Here is a 23,565-nt window from a genome sequence, read left to right as displayed (position 1 = left end):
CTGGTTTGAGGTTTTTCCGCCATTGTATAAGAGTTTCTTTACAAGAAGAACTCTTGTTAATCAAATACCCCACGAGCAAGGCTCTGATACCATGATAAAAATAGGTAGATTGAATGAATTTTACCTCACTGTTCTCAGATTATTCCTTAAGTACACAAGTTTCCTAGCTCATTATTAATTCTACTTCAACTCTAACTCCTAAAATATCTCCTAATTTACAGCTCTTAGATAACTCCTAATTTATAGCTCTAGATTACAATATAAGCAAACTAAATAATCAAATTTAAATAGACAATTAATTACAAACTGAAACAGATTATTATCAACAATAGATAAGAGGAGATGAATGAGATTATCTAGTATCTCTCGGTTTATTCCTTAGCACGAGTCAGCCCTAGCTTTATCTTCCTTATCTTCCACCAACAGTCTCAAACAATCTCCAAAGGCATGGTTTGATAGGTTCTCTAAGGCTATGAAGCTCATGGGATATCAACAGGGTAGGGGAGATCACACACTTTTCTTCAAACACTCTCAGAATGGAAAACTGACTGTATTATTGGTATATGTAGATGATATTACTGTAACAGGAAATGACTTGGAGGAACAACAGGCATTGAAAGGCAATTTGGCTTAAAATTTTGAATTAAGGACCTGGGATCACTCAAATACTTCTTGGGAATAGAAGTAGCCTATTCTAAAGAAGGTATCTTCTTATCTCAACGCAAATACATACTGGATCTCTTAAAAGAAACAGGATTGTTGGGCAGAAAAGGAGTATGTACCCTAGTAGAGCCTAATGCAAGGTTAAGTGAAGATAATGATAGTCCTCTAGTAGACAAGGGCAGGTATCAAAGATTGGTAGGGAGATTAATTTATTTGTCACACACTAGGCCAGATATAACCTATGCGGTGAGTTTGGTAAGTCAATTCATGCATTGCCCTACTGAAAGTCATATGTAGGCTGTAAGAAGAATACTGTTCTATTTGAAAACAACCACAGGCTAAGGAGTTCTATTCAGGACAAGAGGTGATTCATTGGAGGTACAAGAATATACAGAAGCGGACTATGTTGGGTCACTTATGGATAAAAGGTCTACCACTGGCTATTGCATGTTTTTAGGTGAAATTTTGATTTCCTAGCGAAGCAAGAAGCAGAGAATAGTGGCAGGGTCAAGTGTAGAGACAGAGTTTAGGGCCATAGCACTAGGCTTATGTGAGTTGCTATGGATTAGAATTGTTCTAGAAGATTTGAAGATTTCAATCAATTAGCCGATGAAGTTATTCTATGATAACCAATCTGAAAGAATATCTAGGGGAAATCAATCATTCACCCGTCCATTATTCATTAGCTTTAGGCGGATATTTATACAAAGAGAAACCTAAAAAATCTCCTAAAAATACTCCTACTTTACGGCTGTAGATAACCTTTATTTAATTTTATAAATAGACATTAGATATATCTATAAAATTGTTGATATTAGTTGTTGTTGATCTCCTTAAACTCCTTCCCCATCTAGGATTGTAACCTTATCTAAACTCCTTCATTTAGGAGTTTAGTTCGTGACTTATATCTCGGTTTCTTCCAACACTCCCCCTCAAGCTAGTGAATAGATGTCAATCATTGCTTTAGTCAAGATGTCTGCCTCTTGATCTTTTGTTAAAATATAAGTTAGTTTTATATCTCCACTTTCCAGCTCCCCCTTAACAAAATGCCTGTCAATTCGAACATGTTTCATCCGGTCATGTTGCACTGGATTATTTACTATGCTTATAGCTGATTTGCAATCACTGTAGAGAACTTTTGGTCCAACTATAGGAATAGATAGATCCTCCATGAGCCTTTCCACCCAAATTACATCACAAATGCTTTGTGCAATAGCTCTATACTCGGCCTCAACACTGCTTCTTGACACAATTTGTTGTTTCTTGCTCCTCCATGTGACTAAATTTCCCCAAAGCTTAGTATAATACCCTAATGTAGACTTACTGTCTTCAATGGATCTGGCCCAATCTGCATCCGCATAACTCCTTATTCCTCTATCCTCGCTTTTCTTGAATAGCATTCATTTCCCGGGAGTCCCTTTCAAATATCTAAGAATATGATATGCAGCTTCTAGGTGTCTTTTGGTTGGGGAATGCATGAATTGACTGATGATGCTTACTGCATACGCAATATTTGGTCATGTGTGAGATAGATAAATTAATTTTCCCACCAAACGTTGAAATGTTCCAACATCTACCAGTTGTTCCTCATTTTTCTCCCTTTTATTTTTCCAGTTAGGCTCTAATGGAGTGCTTACAGGCTTACAACCAAGCTTTCCCGTCTCTTTTAGAAGATCTAAAATGTATTTTCTTTGAGACAAAAAAATACCTTCGCTGCTTCTTGCTTACTTCAATTCCCAAAAAATATCTCATCTCTCCCAAGTCTCTTACTTTAAAAACTTCCTTCAGTTGCTGCTTTAACCCTTCTATCTCTTGAGAATTCTCTCTTGTGATGATTATATCATCTACATAGACTGTTAGGATAGTTTTCTTACCTTTGCAATCAACTTTTGTAAAGAGAGTGTGATCTGTTTGTCCTTGCTTATATCCTAGGTGGTTTAGTGTGTCACTAAACCTTTTGAACCATGCCCTAGGGGATTGCTTTAGACCATATAAGGATTTTTTCAATCTACATACCTTTCCTCTTGTGTCTTTCGTTTCAAAATTAGGGAGAATTCTCATGTAGATCTCTTCTTCCAACTCACCATTCAAGAAAGCATTTTTTATGTCTAGTTGATAGAGTTTCCAGTCCAAATTCACTGCTAATGACAATAACACCCGGATAGAGTTAAGTTTGGCCACCAGTACAAATGTTTCCTCATAGTCAAGGCCTTGTGTTTGAGTAAAACCTTGAGCTACAAGCTTTGCTTTGTATCTATCCACTCTCCTATCCGAGTTGTACTTTATGGTAAAAATCCATTTGTTGCCAATTGTGTGCTTTCCATATGGAAGATCCACTATTTCCCGAGTGCCATTCTTTTCTAGAGCTAGCATTTCTTCCATAACCACTTTCCTCCATTTTTCCTCTTGTAGTGCACAGTAAATATCCTTAAGGACTGCCTCATCATCTATGCTTTCTATAAATGCCTTGAATTTAGAAGACAATTTTGAATATCCCAGAAATTTAGAAATCGGATACTTAGTGTAGGTTCTGATTCCTTTCCTCCAAGTAATGGGAACATCTAGATCATACTCTTGCTCATGTTGCTGCTACCCTTCTTCTCCATTTCCCTAAATATCAGCCTCCCTTTCAACCTCCTATTTCTGTAATTTTTCTGGACTTACCCTCGGTTCAGATGATATGGATTGCTGTTGAGACTGAGTGTCACGAGGCTTCCTTGAATACACCAATAGTGGTGGTTCAGTTTGAATTTGATCACTCTTCTAGATTTGGTCCCTTTCATTCTCTCCCCCTTGATCAAATTCAGACACATGTGATGGAATTATCGGATTAGAACTAGCGGAAGGAATCAAAGAGGAAGAGTCCAGAACTGGAAGAGTCCAATGGGTGACTTTTTTTAGGTGAGGAGATGGCTGAAAAAACGGCTGAGTTTCAAGGAAAGATACATCATAGGAGATAACAAATTTGCGGGTATTAGGATTGTAGCATTTGTATCCTTGTTGTGTTGGAGAATATCCCACAAAAATGCGCTTGATGGCCTTAGGGTCTAGCTTGGATGAAGAGATTGGACTTTGGTGAACAAAAACAGTACATCCAAACACTCGAGGGGTAAGGGAGTTTAGGACTCTATCATGGTGAGGGAAAACTTCAAGAAGGATAGCCAAAGGAGTCCTAAACTTTAAGACTTTGGAGGGTAGGCGATTGATGAGATAGGCTGAGGTTAATATGACTTCCCCCCAATATGAACTTGGAACAGAAGTAGTAAACATCATGGCCCTTGCTGTTTCAAGTAGGTGACGATTTTTTCTTTCAGCAATTCCATTTTGTTGGGGTTTATAGGGACATGAGCTTTGGTGAATGATACCATGCTTAATTAAATATGAATTAAACTCATTGGAGAAGTATTCTCTTCCATTATCGGTTCTCAATACATGGATTGAGGTTTGAAACACATTCTTGACCATGTGATGAAACTTTTTGAATATAAAAAATGCTTCAGATTTTTCTTTCATTAAAAATACCCAGCACACCCTTGTATGGTCATCAATAAAAGTGATGAACCATCGTGTATTAGTGAGATTTGAGGTGCGAGATGGCCCCCAAGTATCACTATGGACTAAGTGAAAAGGTGTGGAAGGAGTATAAACATGATTAGGGTGAGATTTTCTGGTTTGTTTTGCAAGAATATACTGCTTACAAGACAAATTGTGAGTTTTATTGCTATATAAAGAGGGATACAAGAATTTAAGATATTCAAAACTTGGATGTCCTAACCGCTAATGCCATAACATAATATTTGAATCTGAAACAAGAGCTAAAGAATATAAAAATTGAGACCTAGATGCAGTAGAATGATCATGCCTTGATGTTTGATAAAGCCCTCCTCTCATCTCAGCATTGCCAATCATCTTCCCTAAGGATAGATCCTGAAAAACACAAGACGATTTGGAGAATATTACACAACAATCTGATAGGAACCCGATTGAATTCCAAAAAAACAATCCACTATCAATAGTTCCAATTCTTTACAGCAGCAAAACAAGAATGAAACAGGGCATTCGAGAGGCCCTAACTCTCCCAAATCACTATTAAAATTCAGCTGCCTCACTCTCCCTCCTCCCTTCCTACTTATACCACTCCCGGACCCCACTCTAACTGAATTCCCCATTCACATGCTGATTATTCCCTCAGCAGTGTGAATTACAACTCTACCCCGATGCGCACATGCTGGTTGTTACACCTGCATGTGCGGACCGCTCCCTACTCCCATCTTCATGCCTTCGGTTGCTTGATGCGTCTTTGATAGGTTCGGTGCACCGGCGGCCTATCATTACTCCCCTCCCGGACTTTCACCTTGTCCTCAAGGTGAAAAGCTGGAAACTGTTGCTGAATCATGTTGTAGGGCTCCCAAGTTGCCTCTAACGGTGGTAAACCTTTCCACTGGATCAAAATATCTAGCCCTCGTAAGTTAGAACCCTTCCCAGGCCGAACTCCCAACACTGCCTCTGGCTCAACCTTCAGTTCTAAGTCAGCCTGCAATTGGAGGGGAATTTGCGCCCTTACGTCCACCTCACCCTTGGCCTCTCTCAACTGGGACACATGGAAAACTGGGTGGACATGGTAGTGGGCTGGTAATTTAAGTTTATAAGCCATTAGTCCCACCCTCTGTTCAATTTCAAATGGCCCATAGTACCTAGGAGCCAGCTTCTCATTAGGGCGGGCAGCTAGAGACTTCCTTCTATACGGCCTTAGTTTCAAGTAGACAAAGTCACCAACCATAAACTGCACATCCCGTCTTCTCCGGTCAGCCCCCCTCTTTATGATCGCTTGAGCGCGTACTAGCTGGTCTTTGAGCTCTTCCAATGCTAAATCTCGCTCCAACAGTTGCTGTTCTACTGCAGATACTTGCGTTGAGCCCTTGTCAAACCTGATCAAGGTTGGTGGTTCCCTCCCATAAACAGCTTGGAAGGGAGTAACCTTTGAAGCAGTGTGGTATGATGTGTTATACCACAATTCAGCCCATGGCAGCCACACATACCACCCCATAGGTCTTGCTGATGCAAAACAGCGCAAGTAAGTCTCTAGGGTCCGGTTGAGGACCTCCGTTTGCCCGTCCGTTTGCGGGTGGTAGGTCGTACTACGATTGAGCTTAGTACCTTGAAGTCGAAACAACTCCTCCCAAAAACGGCTCATAAACACCTTGTCTCGATCCGAAACAATAGTCCGAGGCATACCGTGCAGCTGCACTACTTCTTTTACGAAAATACCAGCTACTACTCCTGCTGTAAATGGGTGTTTGAGACCAATAAAGTGGCCATATTTGCTGAGTCTATCTACAACCACAAGTATAGAATTCATATGGCCCGATCTCGGCAACCCCTCAATAAAATCCATAGCTATATCATCCCAAATCTAGCCAGGAACCGGAAGAGGCTGTAAAAGACCCCCTGGCGTTAAAGCCTCATATTTATGTTGCTGGCAAATGTGACACTTTCCCACATGGTGGCGTATGTCCCGCTTCATACCCACCCAGTAAACACTCGCTGCAATTCGTTTATATGTCTTTAGGAACTCGGAATGACCTCCTACACTGCCATCATGACCCTCATGGAGCACCAAAGGAATTAGGGAAGAACCCTTAGGCAGGAACAACCGCCCTTTATAAAGGAGCTAGTTACCCACCAGCTGAAAATTTGAGTTGTAAGCCGGATCCGCCCGTAACTTCCTTATGATGTCCTGTAAAGAAGCATCGTTCGCCACCTCTTGGACCAGCTAATTGAGTTGCACCACCTTTGGAATCGTTAGTGCGAACAGAGCTGCTGGCTGATTAATTCTCGAAAGGCCATCTGCAGCCTTGTTTTCCAACCCCGGCCGGTAGTGTATCTCAAAATGAAAGCCCATCAATTTCAGCATCCACTTTTGATAATCTGAGCTCACCATTCGCTGCTCAAACAAAAACTTTAAGCTTTTTTGGTCTGTTCTTACTATGAACTTCCTTCCCCAGAGATAATGTCTCCATTTCTGGATTGCAAACACCATGGCCATCAGCTCCCTTTCGTAAATCGATTTTTTCCTCTCCGATGGTTTAAGAGCATGGCTGTAGTACGCAATCGGTCTAAGATTCTGCATCAACACCGCCCCTAACCCATGCCCTGAAGCATCGGACTCAATTATGAAGGGTTGATCGAAGTCCGGTAGTGTAAGAACTGGCAACGACACCATTGCTGTTTTGAGCTGCTGGAATGCTCGTTTAGCCTCTCCATCCCAACGAAAATTGTTCTTCTTTAATTTCTTGGTGAGGGGCCAAGCCAACTTGCCATAATCCTTTACAAACCTCCTATAGTAACCCGTAAGACCAAGGAATCCCCGCAATTCCTTCAAGGTAGTAGGCGTAGGCCAGTCCAACATGGCTTGCACCTTGCAACAATCAGCCGACACGCCTTGCTGGGAGATGATATGGCCCAGATATTCGACCTCCAATTGCCCAAAGGAACATTTCTTCTTGTTGGCATACAACTGATTTGCAGCCAGCACCTTCAGCACACAACGCAAGTGCTGCAAATGTTAGTCAAAATTTTGGCTATAAATTAAAATATCATCAAAAAATACCAGCACAAACCGACGCAAATACTACCTAAATAGATCATTCATTAAAGATTGGAAGGTGGCCGGGGCATTCGTCAATCCGAAAGGCATGACGAGGAATTCATAGTGGCCCTCATGTGTTCGAAATGCGGTCTTTGGTTCGTCTCCAGCCTTGACTCGAATCTGGTGGTAACCAGATTTGAGATCCAATTTTGAAAAAACCTTCGCGCCATGTAGTTCATCCAGCAATTCATCGATGATTGGAATAGGAAACTTGTCCGGAACTGTTACCTTGTTGAGAGCCCGGTAATCTACACAAAACCTCCATCCCCATCCTTCTTTTTAACAAGCAACATCAGGCTAGAAAAAGGGCTAACACTTGGTTTAATAATACCAACTGCCAACATCTCATGTACCATCTTTTCAATCTCATTCTTTTGAAGATACGGGTAATGGTAAGGTCGAACACTAACCGGGGAAGTGTCGGGTAGGAGATTGATGGCATGAGCTTTATTTCTGGTAGGTGGCAGTCCCTCCGGGTTGGAGAAAACTCCTCCAAACTCAGCTAATAATTCTTCCAAGCTTCGGGGCAGTCCCACCTGCAGTTCATTGCATTCAGCAGCCAACTCTCCAATTTCCAGCAGCACTCCCTCCCCATTCTCTTTAAATGCCTTCATCATAGCTTTTAGGGAGACTAATGTCTTACTTAAGCTAGGATCACCCTGCAATGTCACTGCCATCCCCCCCCACTAGAAACTTCATGGTCAAATTCCTCCAATCCACACTCATCTTCCCCACCGAAGCCAGCCACTTCGTGCCAAGAATGATATCAGAACTTCCTAACTCCAGGGGAAGAAAATCTTCCACTATCTGTAGATTATCCAGTGTCAGTTTCACCCCCTTGCACACTCCTGCTCCTTGTACAGCCAACTCAGTTCCCATTATCACCCCATACCCAGCCGTCTCTGTCCTCGACAAACTCAAGCGTTGCACCAATTCGGATGCGATGAAGTTGTGAGTTGCATTGCCATCCACCAGAACGATCACTGGCTGCCCTTCTATGAGTCCCCTTAGCTTCATCGTTTGAGGTGTAGTTAATCCCACCACCGAATTCATGGATAATTCAATCACCTCTCCCCCATATTCCAACCCTTTATCGCCCCCCTGCACTTCTTCTTCTTCTGCTGCAGCCTCGCTTATTTCTTCGTCATAGATCATCAACACTTGAAGCTCTTTGTTCTTGCACCTATGGCTAATTGAGTATTTCTCATCGCAGCGGAAGCAAAGGCCCTTCTCCCGCCTTGCCTTCCACTCAGCCTCACTAAGCTTCTTGAAAGGAAAGTTGCCCCCGTTACCAGCGGGGTGAATCCTAAGGTTTGGCTGATTTACAGACTTTTGGGAGGAACCCACACTTTTCGCTGGAACCGATGACATCCGACCTGCGATCGCAGTTGCTGTGGAATACCCGCTTCTGGTTGGTCCGGTTGCCCGATGGCAATTCTGAAGAGCTACGTTCTTGTCCTCAATGTTCTGGGCCACGACCATTATTCGATCGAGCCCCCACGGTTGTAGCACCCTGATCTCAGCTCTTATCTTTGGGGTGAGGCCATTGAGGAATTGGCCTTCCAAAAATGCCTCAGGAACATCAGGCACTGCCGCGGCCATGGTCTCAAACTTCAAGAGATACTCCTTCACCGACCCCTCTTGCATAAGAGCCAAGAAATGCTCCTCTAGCGACCCCTCCTGAGTGGGGCAAAACCGGCCCAGAATTCCTTGCTTTAGGCCAACCCAGTTCCGAATTCCTCTTCGCCTTGTCTCCCATTGGAACCAAGACAGTGCTGCTGCTTCGAAACACAGGGCTGCGGATTCTATCTTCTCCTCGTCCGTTAGTTGGTTGACAGCAAAATACCTTTCAGCTCGAAAGATCCACTCATCCGGATTTTCTCCTTCGAAAATGGGCATCTCCAGTCGTCTCCCATGTAAGTCTGACCGGTACCCGCCCCCGATACCCCCCTCTGAGTCGCAACCCCCCACCACCCCAGGAGTTACTTCGGAATCCATGGTGAATTCCGAAGGTCCTTCTCGCTCCTTGGACTTGTTCTTTCTCTCCCGCTCCAGTTCATCCCATTTCGATCGCATGAAAGTGAACTGTTCAAGCATCACCGCTACATTGCGCTCCACCGTCTGGACGTTCCCTCTAATGTCGTCGACTCCCCTTTGTACGCCTTCCATCTTCGACTCCAACTCACCCACTCTCTCCGTCAAATTCACAATCAGGTTCGGAATGGCTCTGATACCAAATTGATAGGAACCCGATTGAATTCCAAAAAAACAATCCACTATCAATAGTTCCAATTCTTTACCGCAGCAAAACAAGAATGAAACAGGGCATTCGAGAGGCCCTAACTCTCCCAAATCACTATCAAAATTCAGCTGCCTCACTCTCCCTCCTCCCTTCCTACTTATACCACTCCTGGACCCCACTCTAACTGAATTCCCCATTCACATGCTGATTATTCCCTCGGCAGTGTGAATTACAACTCTACCCCCATGCGCCCATGCTGGTTGTTACACCTGCATGTGCGGACCGCTCCCTACTCCCATCTTCATGCCTTCGGTTGCTTGATGCGTCTTTGATAGGTTCGGTGCACCGGCGGCCTATCACAATCCCTGTCATTAGTCAATCTGCTTACTGAAATTAAGTTACACTGCAAGTTTAGGACATAGAGAACTGATTTAAGCATTAGACCTCTTATCACAGCTGTTCCTTTTCCCTTTGCCAATGATACAATACCATCAGCCATAGAAACATTCATAGGTTTATCACATAATTCAAAATTAGACAACAAATATAGAGAACCTATCATATGGTCTGAGGCACCCGTATCTATGATCCAACTGCTGGTAGGAATTCTTTAAGATACAAGAGAGTGTGTAATATTACCTTTTGTGACTAAGGAAGCCACAGAAGTAGGATTATCTACATTCTCGGTTTTGAACACTTGGGATTGACTGATTAATTGTTGCAAAACTTCCAGCTGATTTGCAGTAAGAGTAAAAGATGTTGAATTTCCCTTCTTGGCTTCTACCATATAGGCTGATTGGCCTGTTGTATGTCCTCATTTTCTTTGATTTTTAGGCTTCCAGTTTGCTAGTTTTCCATGGATTTTCTAGCAAGTCTCTCGAGTATGATAAGGTAGATTGCAATGATCGCACCATTGTTTTTCTCTTGCAGCCTCTCCTTTAGAGGATAAAGGAGTCTTGCCCTTAAAAGTGTTTAAGGCTGATACAGGAGAATAGATTTCATTGATAGGATGTCCGGACTTTGGGAGCATAACTTTCTTCCTACTTTCTTCCCTCCTAACTTTAGCAAACGCTTCCCTGATGGTTGGGAAGGGTTTCATCCCTAGCAACCGACCCCTAACTTCATCTAACTCTTGTTTTGTGGTTCGAATAAGAGATCTAACTTGAAAACATTGGGCAGAATTCTCTAGATCAGAATATATTTCTTGGATAGCCTTCCATATCTCACAAGCTGTCTTGTAGAAGAGATATGTCCAACTGATTTTAGGCTCCATTGAATTTACTAACCAAGCAATAACAATGGCATTCTCGGCTTCCCATATACTTGAACCAGCAAACTCTGTACTTGGTCTCGCCACATCACCAGTTAAGTAGCCTTCTGATGTGATCCAACCGATAGGAAGGATCTCCAATGGATGAAATGGATTGAATTGTATTTCAGAATTGGAATTACAAGAAAATGAAAGTAAGAACAGCAGCAACTGGGCGTTCGAGAGGCCCAGAACTCTCCTACAATCACTCCAAATTCTTCACACCTTTCTCACTCTCTTCCTACCCCTTTTATAAGCTGTTATTCCCTTCTCTCTCCTGTATAACCGTATTTGGTTATGCAGGCGTGTCTGCTGGTTTGTTACACAAACCAGCCAAATATCTATCCTACCCCTTAGCGCACCTGCTGATTGGTGCTTCCTCCAGCTGTACCCTCAACTCCCTTCGGATGCTTGTGACGCCTATAGTAAGTATGCAAAATCGGGGGCCTAACATCACTCCCTCCCCCAACATTCACCTTGTCCTCAAGGTGAAAACCTGGAAACTGCTGCTGAATGAGGCTGAAAGGCTCCCAAGTGGCTTCTAATGGGGGTAACCCCTTCCATTACAGAAGAACATCCAAACCTCCCACATTATTTCCTTTGCCTGGTCTGACTCCCAATACTGCCTCCGGTTAGACCAACATCTCCAGCTCTGCACTTAACTGATTGGGAATATCCACCGTGGCTTGCAATGCCCCTTTGGCCTCTCGCAGCTGAGACACATGGAACACTGGGTGAATGCTGCAAGATGAAGGTAATTTTAACCTGTAAGCCACCGGTCCAACCTCCCTCGCAATCTCAAACGGACCATAGAATCTAGGAGCCAGTTTCTCATTGGCACGACCAGCCAATGACTTTCGACGATAGGGAATTAGTTTTAAGTAAACTAGATCCCCTACTTGAAACTTTACTGCTCTTCTCTTCACATTAGCCCCTTTCTTCATTATAGCTTGAGCTCTTTGTAGCTGTGCCTTCAGTTCCTCCAGAATGTGATCTCTCTCGACAAGTTGCTGCTCTACCACTGAAACCGAAGTGGATCCCTTTTCAACTTTAAGTATTGCTGGCGGTTCGCGCCCATAGACGGCCTGGAAAGGTGTAGTTCTAGAGATTGTGTGGTATGAAGTATTGTACCACAATTCTGCCCAAGGCAGCCACACAAACCAAGATTTTGGTTTGTAAGAAGCAAAGCAACGAAGGTAGGTCTCCAATGTCCTATTCAGCACCTCCGTTTGACCATCCGTTTGTGGATGGTAAGCTGTGCTGCGTTGGAGCTTGGTACCTTGGAGACGAAAGAGTTCCTCCCAGAATTTGCTCATGAATATCTTATCCCGATCAGACACAATGGACCGTGGTAGACCATGAAGCCTTACAACCTCCTTGATGAAGACTCCTGCCACTTCTCCAGCAAAAAAAGGGTGTTTCAACCCAATAAAATGGCCATACTTACTGAGTCTATCAACCACCACCAAAATCGAGTCTATTTTTCCTGACCTGGGTAAGCCTTCGATAAAGTCCATCGCAAGGTCTTCCCAAATTTGATTTGTAATCGGAAGGGGTTGCAAAAGTCCTCCTGGTTTGAGTGCCAATACTTTGTTTTGCTGGCAAACCGCACAGTGGTTTACATACCTGTGAATGTCCCTCTTCATCCCCAACCAATATACACTTGCCGCGATCCTCTTGTAAGTCTTCAAGAATCCCGAGTGCCCCCCAACACTCCCATCATGACCCTCATGTAAGAGCAATGGGATGAGAGAAGAACCCTTAGGTAGATATATCCTCCCTTTGTAAAAAAGGAAACCGTCCACCAACTGAAAATGGGGTCTGGAAGTAGGATCTCGCTGGAGGTCCTTGACCACCACTTGTAGCTCTTCATTGTCAGCTACCTCCTTAGCTAGCTGATCCAGTTGGAGAACCTGAGGAACGGTTAAAGCTAGGAGGGCAGTAGAGTGGTTGATGCGGGACAACCCATCAGTCGCTTTATTCTCCAACCCAGGTCTATATTGGATTTCAAACCGAAATCCCATTAACTTCACCATCCACTTCTGATATTCTGGACTCACCAATCTCTGTTCCATCAAGAACTTGAGACTTTTTTGATCTGTCCTGACCACAAATTTCTGTCCCAAGAGGTAGTGTCTCCATTTTTGTACCGCAAACACAATGGCCATTAGTTCCCTCTCATACACTGATTTTCTCCTACCGAACTGATTAAACGCCTGATTAAAGTATGCAATAGGTCGATGGTCTTGCATTAACACAGCCCCCATGCCATGTCCCGAAGCATCCGTCTCCACCTCAAATGGTTTGTCAAAATTCGGCAAAGCCAACACGGGCAGTGACACCATGGCAGCTTTGAGCTAGCGGAAAGCTTGCTCAACCGCTTCATCCCAAAAGAAATTACCCTTCCTGAGTCTGTCTGTGAGTGGCCAAGCTATCTTGCCATAATCTTTAACAAAATGCCTATAGTACCCGGTGAGACCAAGAAAACCACGCAACTCCTTCAGTGTGGCGGGAGAGGGCCACTCTAACATGGCTTTTACCTTGTTATAATCAGTCGAGACTCCTTCATGTGATATAATGTGACCTAGGTACTCAATTTCCAATTGTCCGAACGAACACTTCTTCTTATTCGCAAATAAATGGTTAGCTGCCAACACCTCCAGAATAGAGCACAAGTGTTGTGCATGCTGTTCAAAGTCTTTGCTAAAAACCAAGATGTCGTCGAAGAAAACTAGCACGAAATGCCTCATCTGTTCTCTGAAGATGTCATTCATCAGTGACTGAAATGTGGCTGGCGCGTTAGTCAATCCAAAAGGCATTACGAGGAATTCGTAGTGGCCTTCATGCGTCTGGAATGCTGTCTTTGGAATATCCTTTGCCATGACGCGAATTTGGTGATACCTGGACTTAAGGTCGAGTTTGGAGAAGACCTTGGCTCCATGAAGCTCATCCAGCAGCTCTTCAATCATTGGAATTGAGAATTTGTCGGCCACTGTCACCTTATTTAATGCCCTATAATCCACACAGAACCTCCACCCTCCATCTTTCTTCTTGACCAGCAGAACCGGGCTCGAAAAGGGGCTGGAACTGGGTTGTATGATCCCTGCGGCTAGCATCTCTCCTACCATCTTTTCAATCTCGTTTTTCTGTAGATAGGGATAAGGGTAGGGCCGCACACTGACTGGAATTGTGCTTGGCAGCAGGTTGATGGCATGATCCTTCTTTCTGGAAGGAGGCAGCCCTTCAGGTGCTGAAAACACCTCCTCGAACTCAGCTAACACTTGCTTAAGGAACGGTGGGATCTCGACCGTTTTGTCACTGTAATCAGATGCCATCGTTCCCAATTCAAGCAACACTCCTTCTCCATTCTCCTTGAAAGCCTTCATCATTGCCTTCAGGGATACCAAGCTTTTGCTCAAGCTAGGGTCTCCCTACAAGGTCACGGCTAATCCCCCCACCTGGAACTTCATAGTCAAGGCCTTCCAATCCACTCTCATTTTTCCCACCGCAGCTAACCACTTCATCCCAAGAATTACATCTGAGCTACCCAGCTCCAGAGGTAGAAAATCTTCCACTATTTGCAAGTTTTGTAGATGCAACTTTACCCCCTTGCAAATCCCGGCCCCTTGCACTGCCATTCCCGTTCCCATGATAACACCATAACCAGTCGTTTCTGTTCGCGGCAGTCCCAGTCGTTGAACTAACTCGGCCGCTATAAAGTTGTGCGTCGCCCCCCCATCGATCAATACTACAACTGGTTGCTCTTCGATAACGCCTTGTAGCTTCATGGTTTGCGGTGTTGTTAAACCAACCACCAAATTCATAGAGAGTTCAATGATTTCACTGCCTTGGTGCACTTCCTCTCCTCCCTCGTCTTCTCTCACCTCCGTGGTTCCCCTTTCGGATCCTTCCCTCTCTTTCTCTTCATCATAGATCATCATAACGTGCAGCTCCTTGTTCTTGCACCTGTGGCCAATCGAGTATTTCTCATCACAACGGAAACATAATCCCTTCTCCCTCTTGGCTTTCCACTCAGCCTCACTGAGCCGTTTAAAAGGAACATTACTACCACTCTCGGCCGCTGGTAGCTTACTGCTCACCTGGTTCGAGACTCTCGAATAAGGAGTCGGGCTTCTGGATTGAGTGGGAGGGATTCTAACGGTGTTAGTGGTAGAGTAGGTGGGAATTTTACTTCCCACTGGTCCGAACCCCCTATCGCAGCTCAGGATGGCTGCATTTTTATCCTCTATACATTGCGCTATTAGCATGACCCGATCCAACCCCCTGGGTTGTAATACCTTGATCTTAGCCTTAATTTCAGGCTTAAGGCCGTTGATGAAATGTCCTTCCAAGAACGCCTCCGAGACGTCTGACACAGGTACCGCCAATGCCTCAAACATCAGCCTATATTCCTTAACCGTGCCTTCTTGTCGCAGAGCAAGGAACCTCTCTTCCAGCGACCCTTCTTGAGTTGGGCGGAATTGGTTAAGAATTCCCTGCTTGAGCCCTTCCCAGCTACGGATCCCCCCTGCGCCTAGACTCCCACTGGAACCAAGCGAGGGCCCTTGCCTCGAAGCATAATGCAGCGGACTCTATCTTCTCATCCTCCGAGAGCTGGTTGATCGTGAAGTATCTCTCCGCCCTGAAAATCCAGTCGTCTGGATTGTCTCCTTCGAAGGTAGGCATTTCCAGCCTCCTACCTCTCCCCTCCGATCGCCATGCAGCGCTCATGCTTCCCTCCATTCTGTGACTCATACCCCCTCCTGGTGTCACTTCGGAATCTGGGGTCAATTCCGGTGGCCAGTCGTTCCCATGAGCCTTAGCCTTCCGCTCCCGTTCCTGTTCGTCCCACCTTGTGCGCATGATAGCAAACTGCTCCAGCATTTCTGCTACGTTCCAGTTGATGGTTTGAATCTCTCCCCTCATCGTGTCAACCTTCCCCTCCAGGTCCCCCACTCTCTCAGTTAAGTTTACCATGGCGATCGACTATTGCTCTGATACCAAAATGATGTGATCCAACCGATAGGAAGGATCTCCAATGGATGAAATGGATTGAATTGTATTTCAGAATTGGAATTACAAGAAAATGAAAGTAAGAACAGCAGCAACTGGGCGTTCGAGAGGCCCAGAACTCTCCTACAATCACTCCAAATTCTTCACACCTTTCTCACTCTCTTCCTACCCCTTTTATAATCTGTTATTCCCTTCTCTCTCCTGCATAACCGTATTTGGTTATGCAGGCGTGTCTGCTGGTTTGTTACACAAACCAGCCAAATATCTATCCTACCCCTTAGCGCACCTGCTGATTGGTGCTTCCTCCAGCTGTACCCTCAACTCCCTTCGAATGCTTGTGACGCCTATAGTAAGTATGCAAAATCGGGGGCCTAACACCTTCCTTGCCCTTGCCTCTAACCACCAACAGGACTGATTGGAACCACTCTCGAAAATTGGTTCCATTCAGTTTATGTTGTGTAATCTGAAGAGAAGGACTCTCCAAGGCTGTCGTGAGAGATGAAGCTGCAGGAAGAGTGCTCGCTGGAGGAGGATTAGAGGTTGTTACCTCACTGTTGGAATCATCGACCATCTTGGAGACTCAATCCGTCTACTTGGGATGGTTTTAAGAAAAATCAGGCCAACAAGAATTTGGCTCTGATACCATGAAAGACTATGTAGGGGAAATCAATCATTCACCCGTCCATTATTCATTAGCTTTAGGCGGATATTTATACAAAGAGAAACCTAAAAAATCTCCTAAAAATACTCCTACTTTACAGCTGTAGATAACCTTTATTTAATTTTATAAATACACATTAGATATATCTATAAAACTGCTGATATTAGTTGTTGTTGATCTCTTTAAACTCCTTCCCCATCTAGGACTGCAACCTTATCTAAACTCCTTCTTCATCTAGGAGTTTAGTTCGTGACTTATATCTCGGTTTCTTCCAACAGAATCAGCCATAAGCATTGCTCATAATCTTGTGCAATATGACAGGACTAAACACATAGAGATTGATCGACACTTCATAAAGGAAAAACTTGAAAAAAGTATAATCCAAATACCTTATGTTCCTTTTGAAAAATAGGTGGCAGATTTATTGACAAAAGGATTGGCAGTTAGAAGATTTAAAGATCTAGTATACAAGCTAGGAATGATTGATATTCATTCACCAGTTTGAGGGGGAGTGTTGGCAGAAAGAGATTTAAAAGAAGATAAAGGACCAGCCGAAGCAAGTTCTAAAAAATAGGAAAGGATCTAGCTACATTATCTCCTAATTTTTAGCTCCTAATTTTTAGGAGAAGATTTCAGAGAAAAATTCTCCAACTTAATCTGTTGTATTTTATATTTATAATTTCTAGTTTTTAGGAGATAGATGATAGAATTCTCTTGTCTTTAAAGACATGTTATATTCATAGAAGTATTGAATCCGTTTGTAAAGTTTTCTACCATTATAGAAAACTTAGAAATCCCATTCCTTCAAGGATTTCATCATATATATATATATATATATAAAGAGCAGCATGCCTTGTCATGTTAAGGTACCCTTCTTTTTGCTTGTTCACTTGAGTGTCATGAAGTCCACCTACAAAAGCAAAGGAAAATAAAATAACGTAATATGAAGAATAAAGAAGATGAATAAGATAGTTTTCTACTGAAGGTGATCAAATTGGCACTGTCTTCATGAATATTTAAGCAACAGATCTATACCTCTGACCTTGAAGGATTTTGTGAGTAGTTCTCTTGTATTGAAACTGAACGAAAAATAAATGTTGTGTAGTTTAAATTTGTAGTGCTTTTCTAGTTATTACTGATGTTTTACCCTTATACTTAGTTTTGATGATGAAAAGCAATACTTTGTTTTGTCCCTATGTCATGAGTCAAGCTTATGGTTTTCAACATAAATCAATTTCAATATAAGTATTACTTTGTGAAAATGAAAACCAAATGAATTCCAAGTATCGAGATTTACAAAACCCTATTTTTCTAAATCTGGAAGGTAAGGAAACATATAAGAAAATGTTTTCTTTTTGAAAAACTATCTCCCGGTATTTTGATAGCTAACATTCATTGGTATTAAAATGATTTTTAATGAATTTTTCAAGAAATAGAAAGTATGTATTTTGGAGGTGGTAAAATTGGTAAATCCCGAATTTATACTAAAACCAAAATTCTACTTTCTAATTATTATGGATTTTGATTTTCTAGAAATGTAAATATGTTGTAATGAATACTTGCTATGGTTTGTATCATCAAGTTGATCAAATTTTTTCCCAAGCTGTCGACTGATGCTTATGAATCTGTCGACCAGAAGAGTGGTTGTCTTTGAAATGACATCCATCTGTTGACCGATATCCATTCATCTGTCGATTGGCCTACTCTCATCTGTCGATTGGCCAAAACCATTTGTCGACCGACAGAATACAAGTTTTGCATTTGTCGATCGTTTTCTTCATCTGTTGATCGGATTTTGAATTTTTACTTATCTATCGACCGATGCCTTGCATCTATCGACCGTTTGTGTCACAGAAAACCCCAACGGCTAGTTTTCCCACTCACCTAAAGTGGTTTTCCCACTACTAACGACAAGATTCGTGAATGGGCTCTCAAGGCACTATAAATATAAGTCAAATGGGTGATTCAAATTAACCAAGAGGATTGATTTCAAGCTTTCAAGCGTTCATTCTTTCAAGAGCTTAATTATTTCATTTATGCTTCATTTTTCTCTCTAAAGGCTTTGATTATCATTTGTATTATCATGTTCAAACCTTGTATTTATATTGAGAGATCTTGTAACTAAGAGTGTCTACTCTTAGATCCTCTCCTTTTATTATTCTTGGTTTTCCTAACTTGTTGTTAGAGGGCTTGTTTGTTTAAACAAGAGGTTGTGATACCTAGCTTGGTGCTAGAAGGCTTGCTTGTCTAAGCAAGATGTTGTAAATTCCTAACTTGTTGCTAGAGGGCCTATCCGGAGAGATAAGAGATTTTTAGTGGATTGATTGAAAAATCCTTAGTGAGGAGGTAAGGTAGTGGATTAGACTTGGTTTAAGCCAAACCACTATACATTATTGTGTCTCTTATTTGTTTGTGCTTTTCCTTTCATTTATTGTTCCAAGCATTTCAATAATTCTCACTTGCACTAAAATCTCATTTTTCATTAAAAGGATTTTCAAGTTCAATCAATTTTTTTTTTAAAACAACCTAATTCATCCCCCTCTTGGGTATTAGTGCCATTGCTATTCAAATTTAACAATTACATGATAAGTGCCTCACAAATCAATGGGAAAATTTTGTTTAGTTGAGTTGAGGATATCATACTGAATGTTATGAATCCTTCTAAAATGCTTGAATCAAGTTTAGAACAAGCCTTAAGAAGTTTAACAATGCTATGATTTACAATCAATTGCATATTTCCTCGTTGTTATGGTAATGCAATGCAGGGGTTGGAAATTCAGGTTGTTTATAGTGATTGATTTCTAAGTTATGTGAAACTAAAACTCACTTAAATCTCATTCTCATTTGGGAAGATGGTCTTCTAGGTCTTGATTGGAAATGACTGTCTGGAAAATTCTTAAACTCCTATTCTTTCTTATCTGTGGTTAATTCCTTTGATTTTTCTGCCTTAGATACAACTATTTGTGATTTGAGTTGTCTTGTTGATATAGTCATTTGAATTTGTTATATTTTCCAGGTTGTAAAATGTCTCAAAGAGAGTTGTTTTATTTTGGTGGATGTCATGTTTGGAATCTGTATTAACGTAATCAGAATAAAGAGGACTTCTCCCAGAAGCAGGTAGTATCATTTGGTTATCTAGTCTTATTATCTCTTGCTATTAAGGAAGTGCTTACAGCATCTGATGCTAAAACTGCAAGGATTGAAGTGGGCATGTAACTGTGATCAGGTGGTAATCTTGGCATTTCACATTATAATGTGCTGATATACTGTCAGTAGAAACCACACATAAGAAATAACAATTCAAGATCAGAAGAATAAATGGTAATACAAGAAGGAACTGTGGGACCTGAAAAATTGGCCAGTGTGTCGTAGGCTGACAAGTCAAGTTAGGCTATAATAACTAACTGTTTTCCTGGACACATGAAAAAAACTTTGTAGACTAAAGAGTGGTTGACAGTTGAGTTGAAAATCGAGATGCAAAGAGCTGGGTTTCAAGTTGTCGACAGATCATGTAACACAATCGATAGTCTATACAGAGTATACAGGAAACAAAGAGTGGATAGAATGCTGACCAAGTCAGGTAAACTGTCAGTGGATAGCAACTAACTGTTGAGTGTGTGCTGTGTTGTCCATTCGATTTTTAGTGCCAATTGCCAAGGATACGAGGATAAGTAATGTTAACTTAGTTTAATAAAGAAACCTTTGCATTATAATAGATCCTAGGAACAATTACTGGAAATTTACACATCATGTTCAGTTATAATTGAATTTCTAGGCACTAGATTGGGAATCTCTTGCGGTTTCTTATAGCAGGGCTGTGAGAACGATCCTCAGGACTCCAAGGCACAGCACAAGGAAAATAGAAAGCCAAGTGAATCTTGACAAACATCATGATATGTCAAGATTAGGTACCTTTTTGACAATGCCATTCTGAATAGCAAAGTATCTAACATTCGTAACATTGGATTATATAAGGAACATTTATAAGCAAGCAAGCATGTTACATAGCACACTAGTGCTAGCCAAGCTATCGACTTTTGAAAAAGTTTGGAATTAAGCAAAGGTTTTAACATGGCACATGACATGCAAGATCTCACATTGATAACCCATTATGCCCCTAGAATGTGTTTTCTTGATGGCATAACGACATAACATGATGGAATCTCTAGTTATAAGGCAATACCAAATAACACCCCTAAGCCATCTGTGCTATTATTCATTAGGCATGGTGCCCACATAGGAATTATAGCAATCCCATGGTAAGCTATTTTTGGCCCTAAGTTGTTGCTCGTATTTGGCAACTCACTCAAGACCAAGGGAGGTAAAGTTAACATCTAGGGCCTCCTTATATAATGAGGAGTCATATGGTATTTGCACTAACCTTGAATTTCAAATTGGTCCATTGCTTTGGACTCCTAAAGTCTATCAACTTAATTATTAAATCAAATGTGTAAATGGGAAAGAAGAGACATGGAGAAGGAAATCTTTTTGACCGTGTATTGGGAAAACAATGGTTCCTTTCCTCTTATAGAGGAATGATACAACATATTAGGAAAGATTTACAGAATATATAGAATATTCCTACACCTAAAAAACAAAATCAATCAAAGAAAGGGATTTGGGGCATCAATCAAGTGATTGGAGTTGATTCCGCTAATCAAGGGAATTGACTCCTTTCCATTTCCACACTCCTTCTGAAGCTGGCTTGAAGATATTTTCCACAGCAAGCTTGCTCATTAGATTTTCAAATTGTCTCTTGTGTAATCCCTTTGTGAGAACATTAGCAACTTGATCAACTGTTGAAATGTAAAGCATACAGATTACCCCATTGTCAAGTTTCTCCTTGATAAAATGTTTGTCCACCTCTACATGCTTTTTTCTATCCTGGAGAACCAGATTGTGGGTAATGGAAATTGCAACTTTGTTGTCACAATAGACCTTTGCTAGTAAGAAAGTGGAAATCTCCAAGTCCTCTAGTAATCTTTCTATCCACATAACCTCACAAATCTCGTGGGCTATTGAATGAAATTCAGTTTTAGTACTAGCTCGTTATGTTTCTTGCTCCTCCAAGTGACAAGATTACCACCCATGAAGGTGTAGTAACCCGATGTAGATCTTCTATTTGTAACACTGCTTGTCCAGTCTATGTCAGTATATGCCTCTATGTGAAGATGTCCTTGGTTTTTGAAGAGCAAACTATAAGAATGAATAGAAAACCTTATAGTAATTCATTAACATACAACCCTAGTTATAGGGTTGAATATTTACAACTTGGGAAAGATTACAGCCAGACACATTAGGAAAGTATCCTAATTTGAAATTAGGAAACTATTGAAAACAAACTTAGGAAACTACCCAAAACATAATTTAGAAACTTCTAAAAACCCTAACATTCTAGAAGTAGTTGTGGACGACTACTTCTTTCGTTCTCTTGAATTTCACATGGCAACACTCCCCCTCAAGCTGGTGAATGAATATCAATCATTCCCAGCTTGCATACTAGGTCTTCAAATCTTCTAGTAGCCAATCCTTTTTTTAGAAGATCAGCCACCTGTTTTTCGGATGGAACATAGGGTATTTGAATTATACCTTTCCCAAGCTTCTGCTTTATAAAATGTCGGTCAATCTCAATGTGCTTAGTCCTGTCATACTGCACAGGATTATGAGCAATGCTTATGGCTGATTGGTTATCACAAAATAACCTAATTGGTTCATTAACAACAATCTTTAGATCTTGTAGAACGATCCTTAGCCATAGCAATTCACATAGACCGAGAGTCATAGCTTTGAATTCAGCTTCAACACTTGACCTTGCCCCTATACTCTGCTTCTTACTTCGCCAAGAGACCAAGTTCCCACTTAGAAACACACAATATCTAGTAGTAAACCTTCTATCCATTAGAGATCCAGCATAATTAGAATCTATATAGCCTTATATGTCCAAAGTATCACCTGATTTGAACAAAATTCCTTTGCTTGGGGTTGTTTTTAAGTAGCACAATATTCTTCTCACAACCTGCATATGATCCTCAATAGGACTATGCATAAATTGGCTTACCAAGCGCACTGCATAGGCAATATCCAGCCAGGGGGTCACCCATCCTTGAGCTTCCCTAGCTCAAGCACGCTTAACCTGAGAGTTCTTTGCCGACATTCAGCCTAAAAGGTATCCAGTTGGTGTTGTTTCCTTCCTTACTTATCCTCGATATATATTACCCTTCTCTGGGCTCTTGGGGTATTTCAGAGATTGAATCAATTGAATTTCAAAAAATATCTCTCCTGGCTGCGAGGGTTGGTTATATAAGTACCAAGCCTTGGTGCCAATATTTGGTTACATTTGAATTAGGCCCATGTGTTGTAACTGCCAATCTAATTCATATTACACTAGTACCCTTTACCCTTCTTCCTTATTATTCTCCTTATTTACATACTAGTCCCGTGACAGTGAATAACCAAGTTAGATACAGCGAAGAGCCTTAGGATCTAGCTTGTCCCTACTTTGCTTAGGAACGTGAACAAAGGCTACACAACCAAAGACTTTAAGAGGAAGAGAATTATGTAGACTGATGATAGGAAAATGGGATGAAAAACACTAGATAGGACTTTGATGACCAAGGAGTTTAGAAGGCACTCTATTGATTAGGTAGGCTGCTGTGAGAAATTCTTAGGGACATGATGATGGTGGAGGAGAGTTCTAGTGACATTAGGAGGTGTCTCATCTTCCTCTCAACCACTCCATTTTATTGCGGAGTGTTGATGCAAGAAGACTCATGGATAACCCCTTTTTGCTGAAAAAAATTGATGCAAGTGTTGGTTAAAATAATCGCTTGCATTATTTGTCCTAAATTTTTGAATAGGAGAGCCAAACTGAGTCAAGAACATTGTATAAGAGTGGGATAAAACAGTACTGTTGAGTTATGTGGGTATAGTCTAGGGTTAATCCTATGTTAGAGCCCATGGCCCATTGTATTTGTATATATATATTGGTGTATAGTCTATGGATTTAATTAAGTGGTATAAGCATATTA

At 41.7% G+C, this 23,565-nt stretch overlaps 1 protein-coding gene across 5 annotated transcripts in view; it reads left to right on the top strand.

Annotated features, from left to right (window-relative positions):
* LOC127794987 (ABC transporter C family member 13) overlaps window positions 1–23,565 on the top strand; it is a 186,050-nt gene that overhangs the window by 11,640 nt on the left and 150,845 nt on the right. For all 5 annotated transcript variants that reach the window (XM_052326357.1, XM_052326356.1, XM_052326358.1 and 2 more), the window contains one exon: window positions 19,554–19,654. In XM_052326357.1, the coding sequence (XP_052182317.1) occupies window positions 19,554–19,654 (101 nt within the window). The remainder of the gene's footprint in view (window positions 1–19,553; window positions 19,655–23,565) is intronic.

This window comes from Diospyros lotus, chromosome 2 (genome assembly GCF_014633365.1).
Source record: "Diospyros lotus cultivar Yz01 chromosome 2, ASM1463336v1, whole genome shotgun sequence".
In the NCBI taxonomy this organism is placed as follows: domain Eukaryota; kingdom Viridiplantae; phylum Streptophyta; class Magnoliopsida; order Ericales; family Ebenaceae; genus Diospyros; species Diospyros lotus.
The sequence above is the reverse complement of the archived record's forward strand: the minus strand, read 5'-3'. Positions and strand labels throughout refer to the sequence as shown.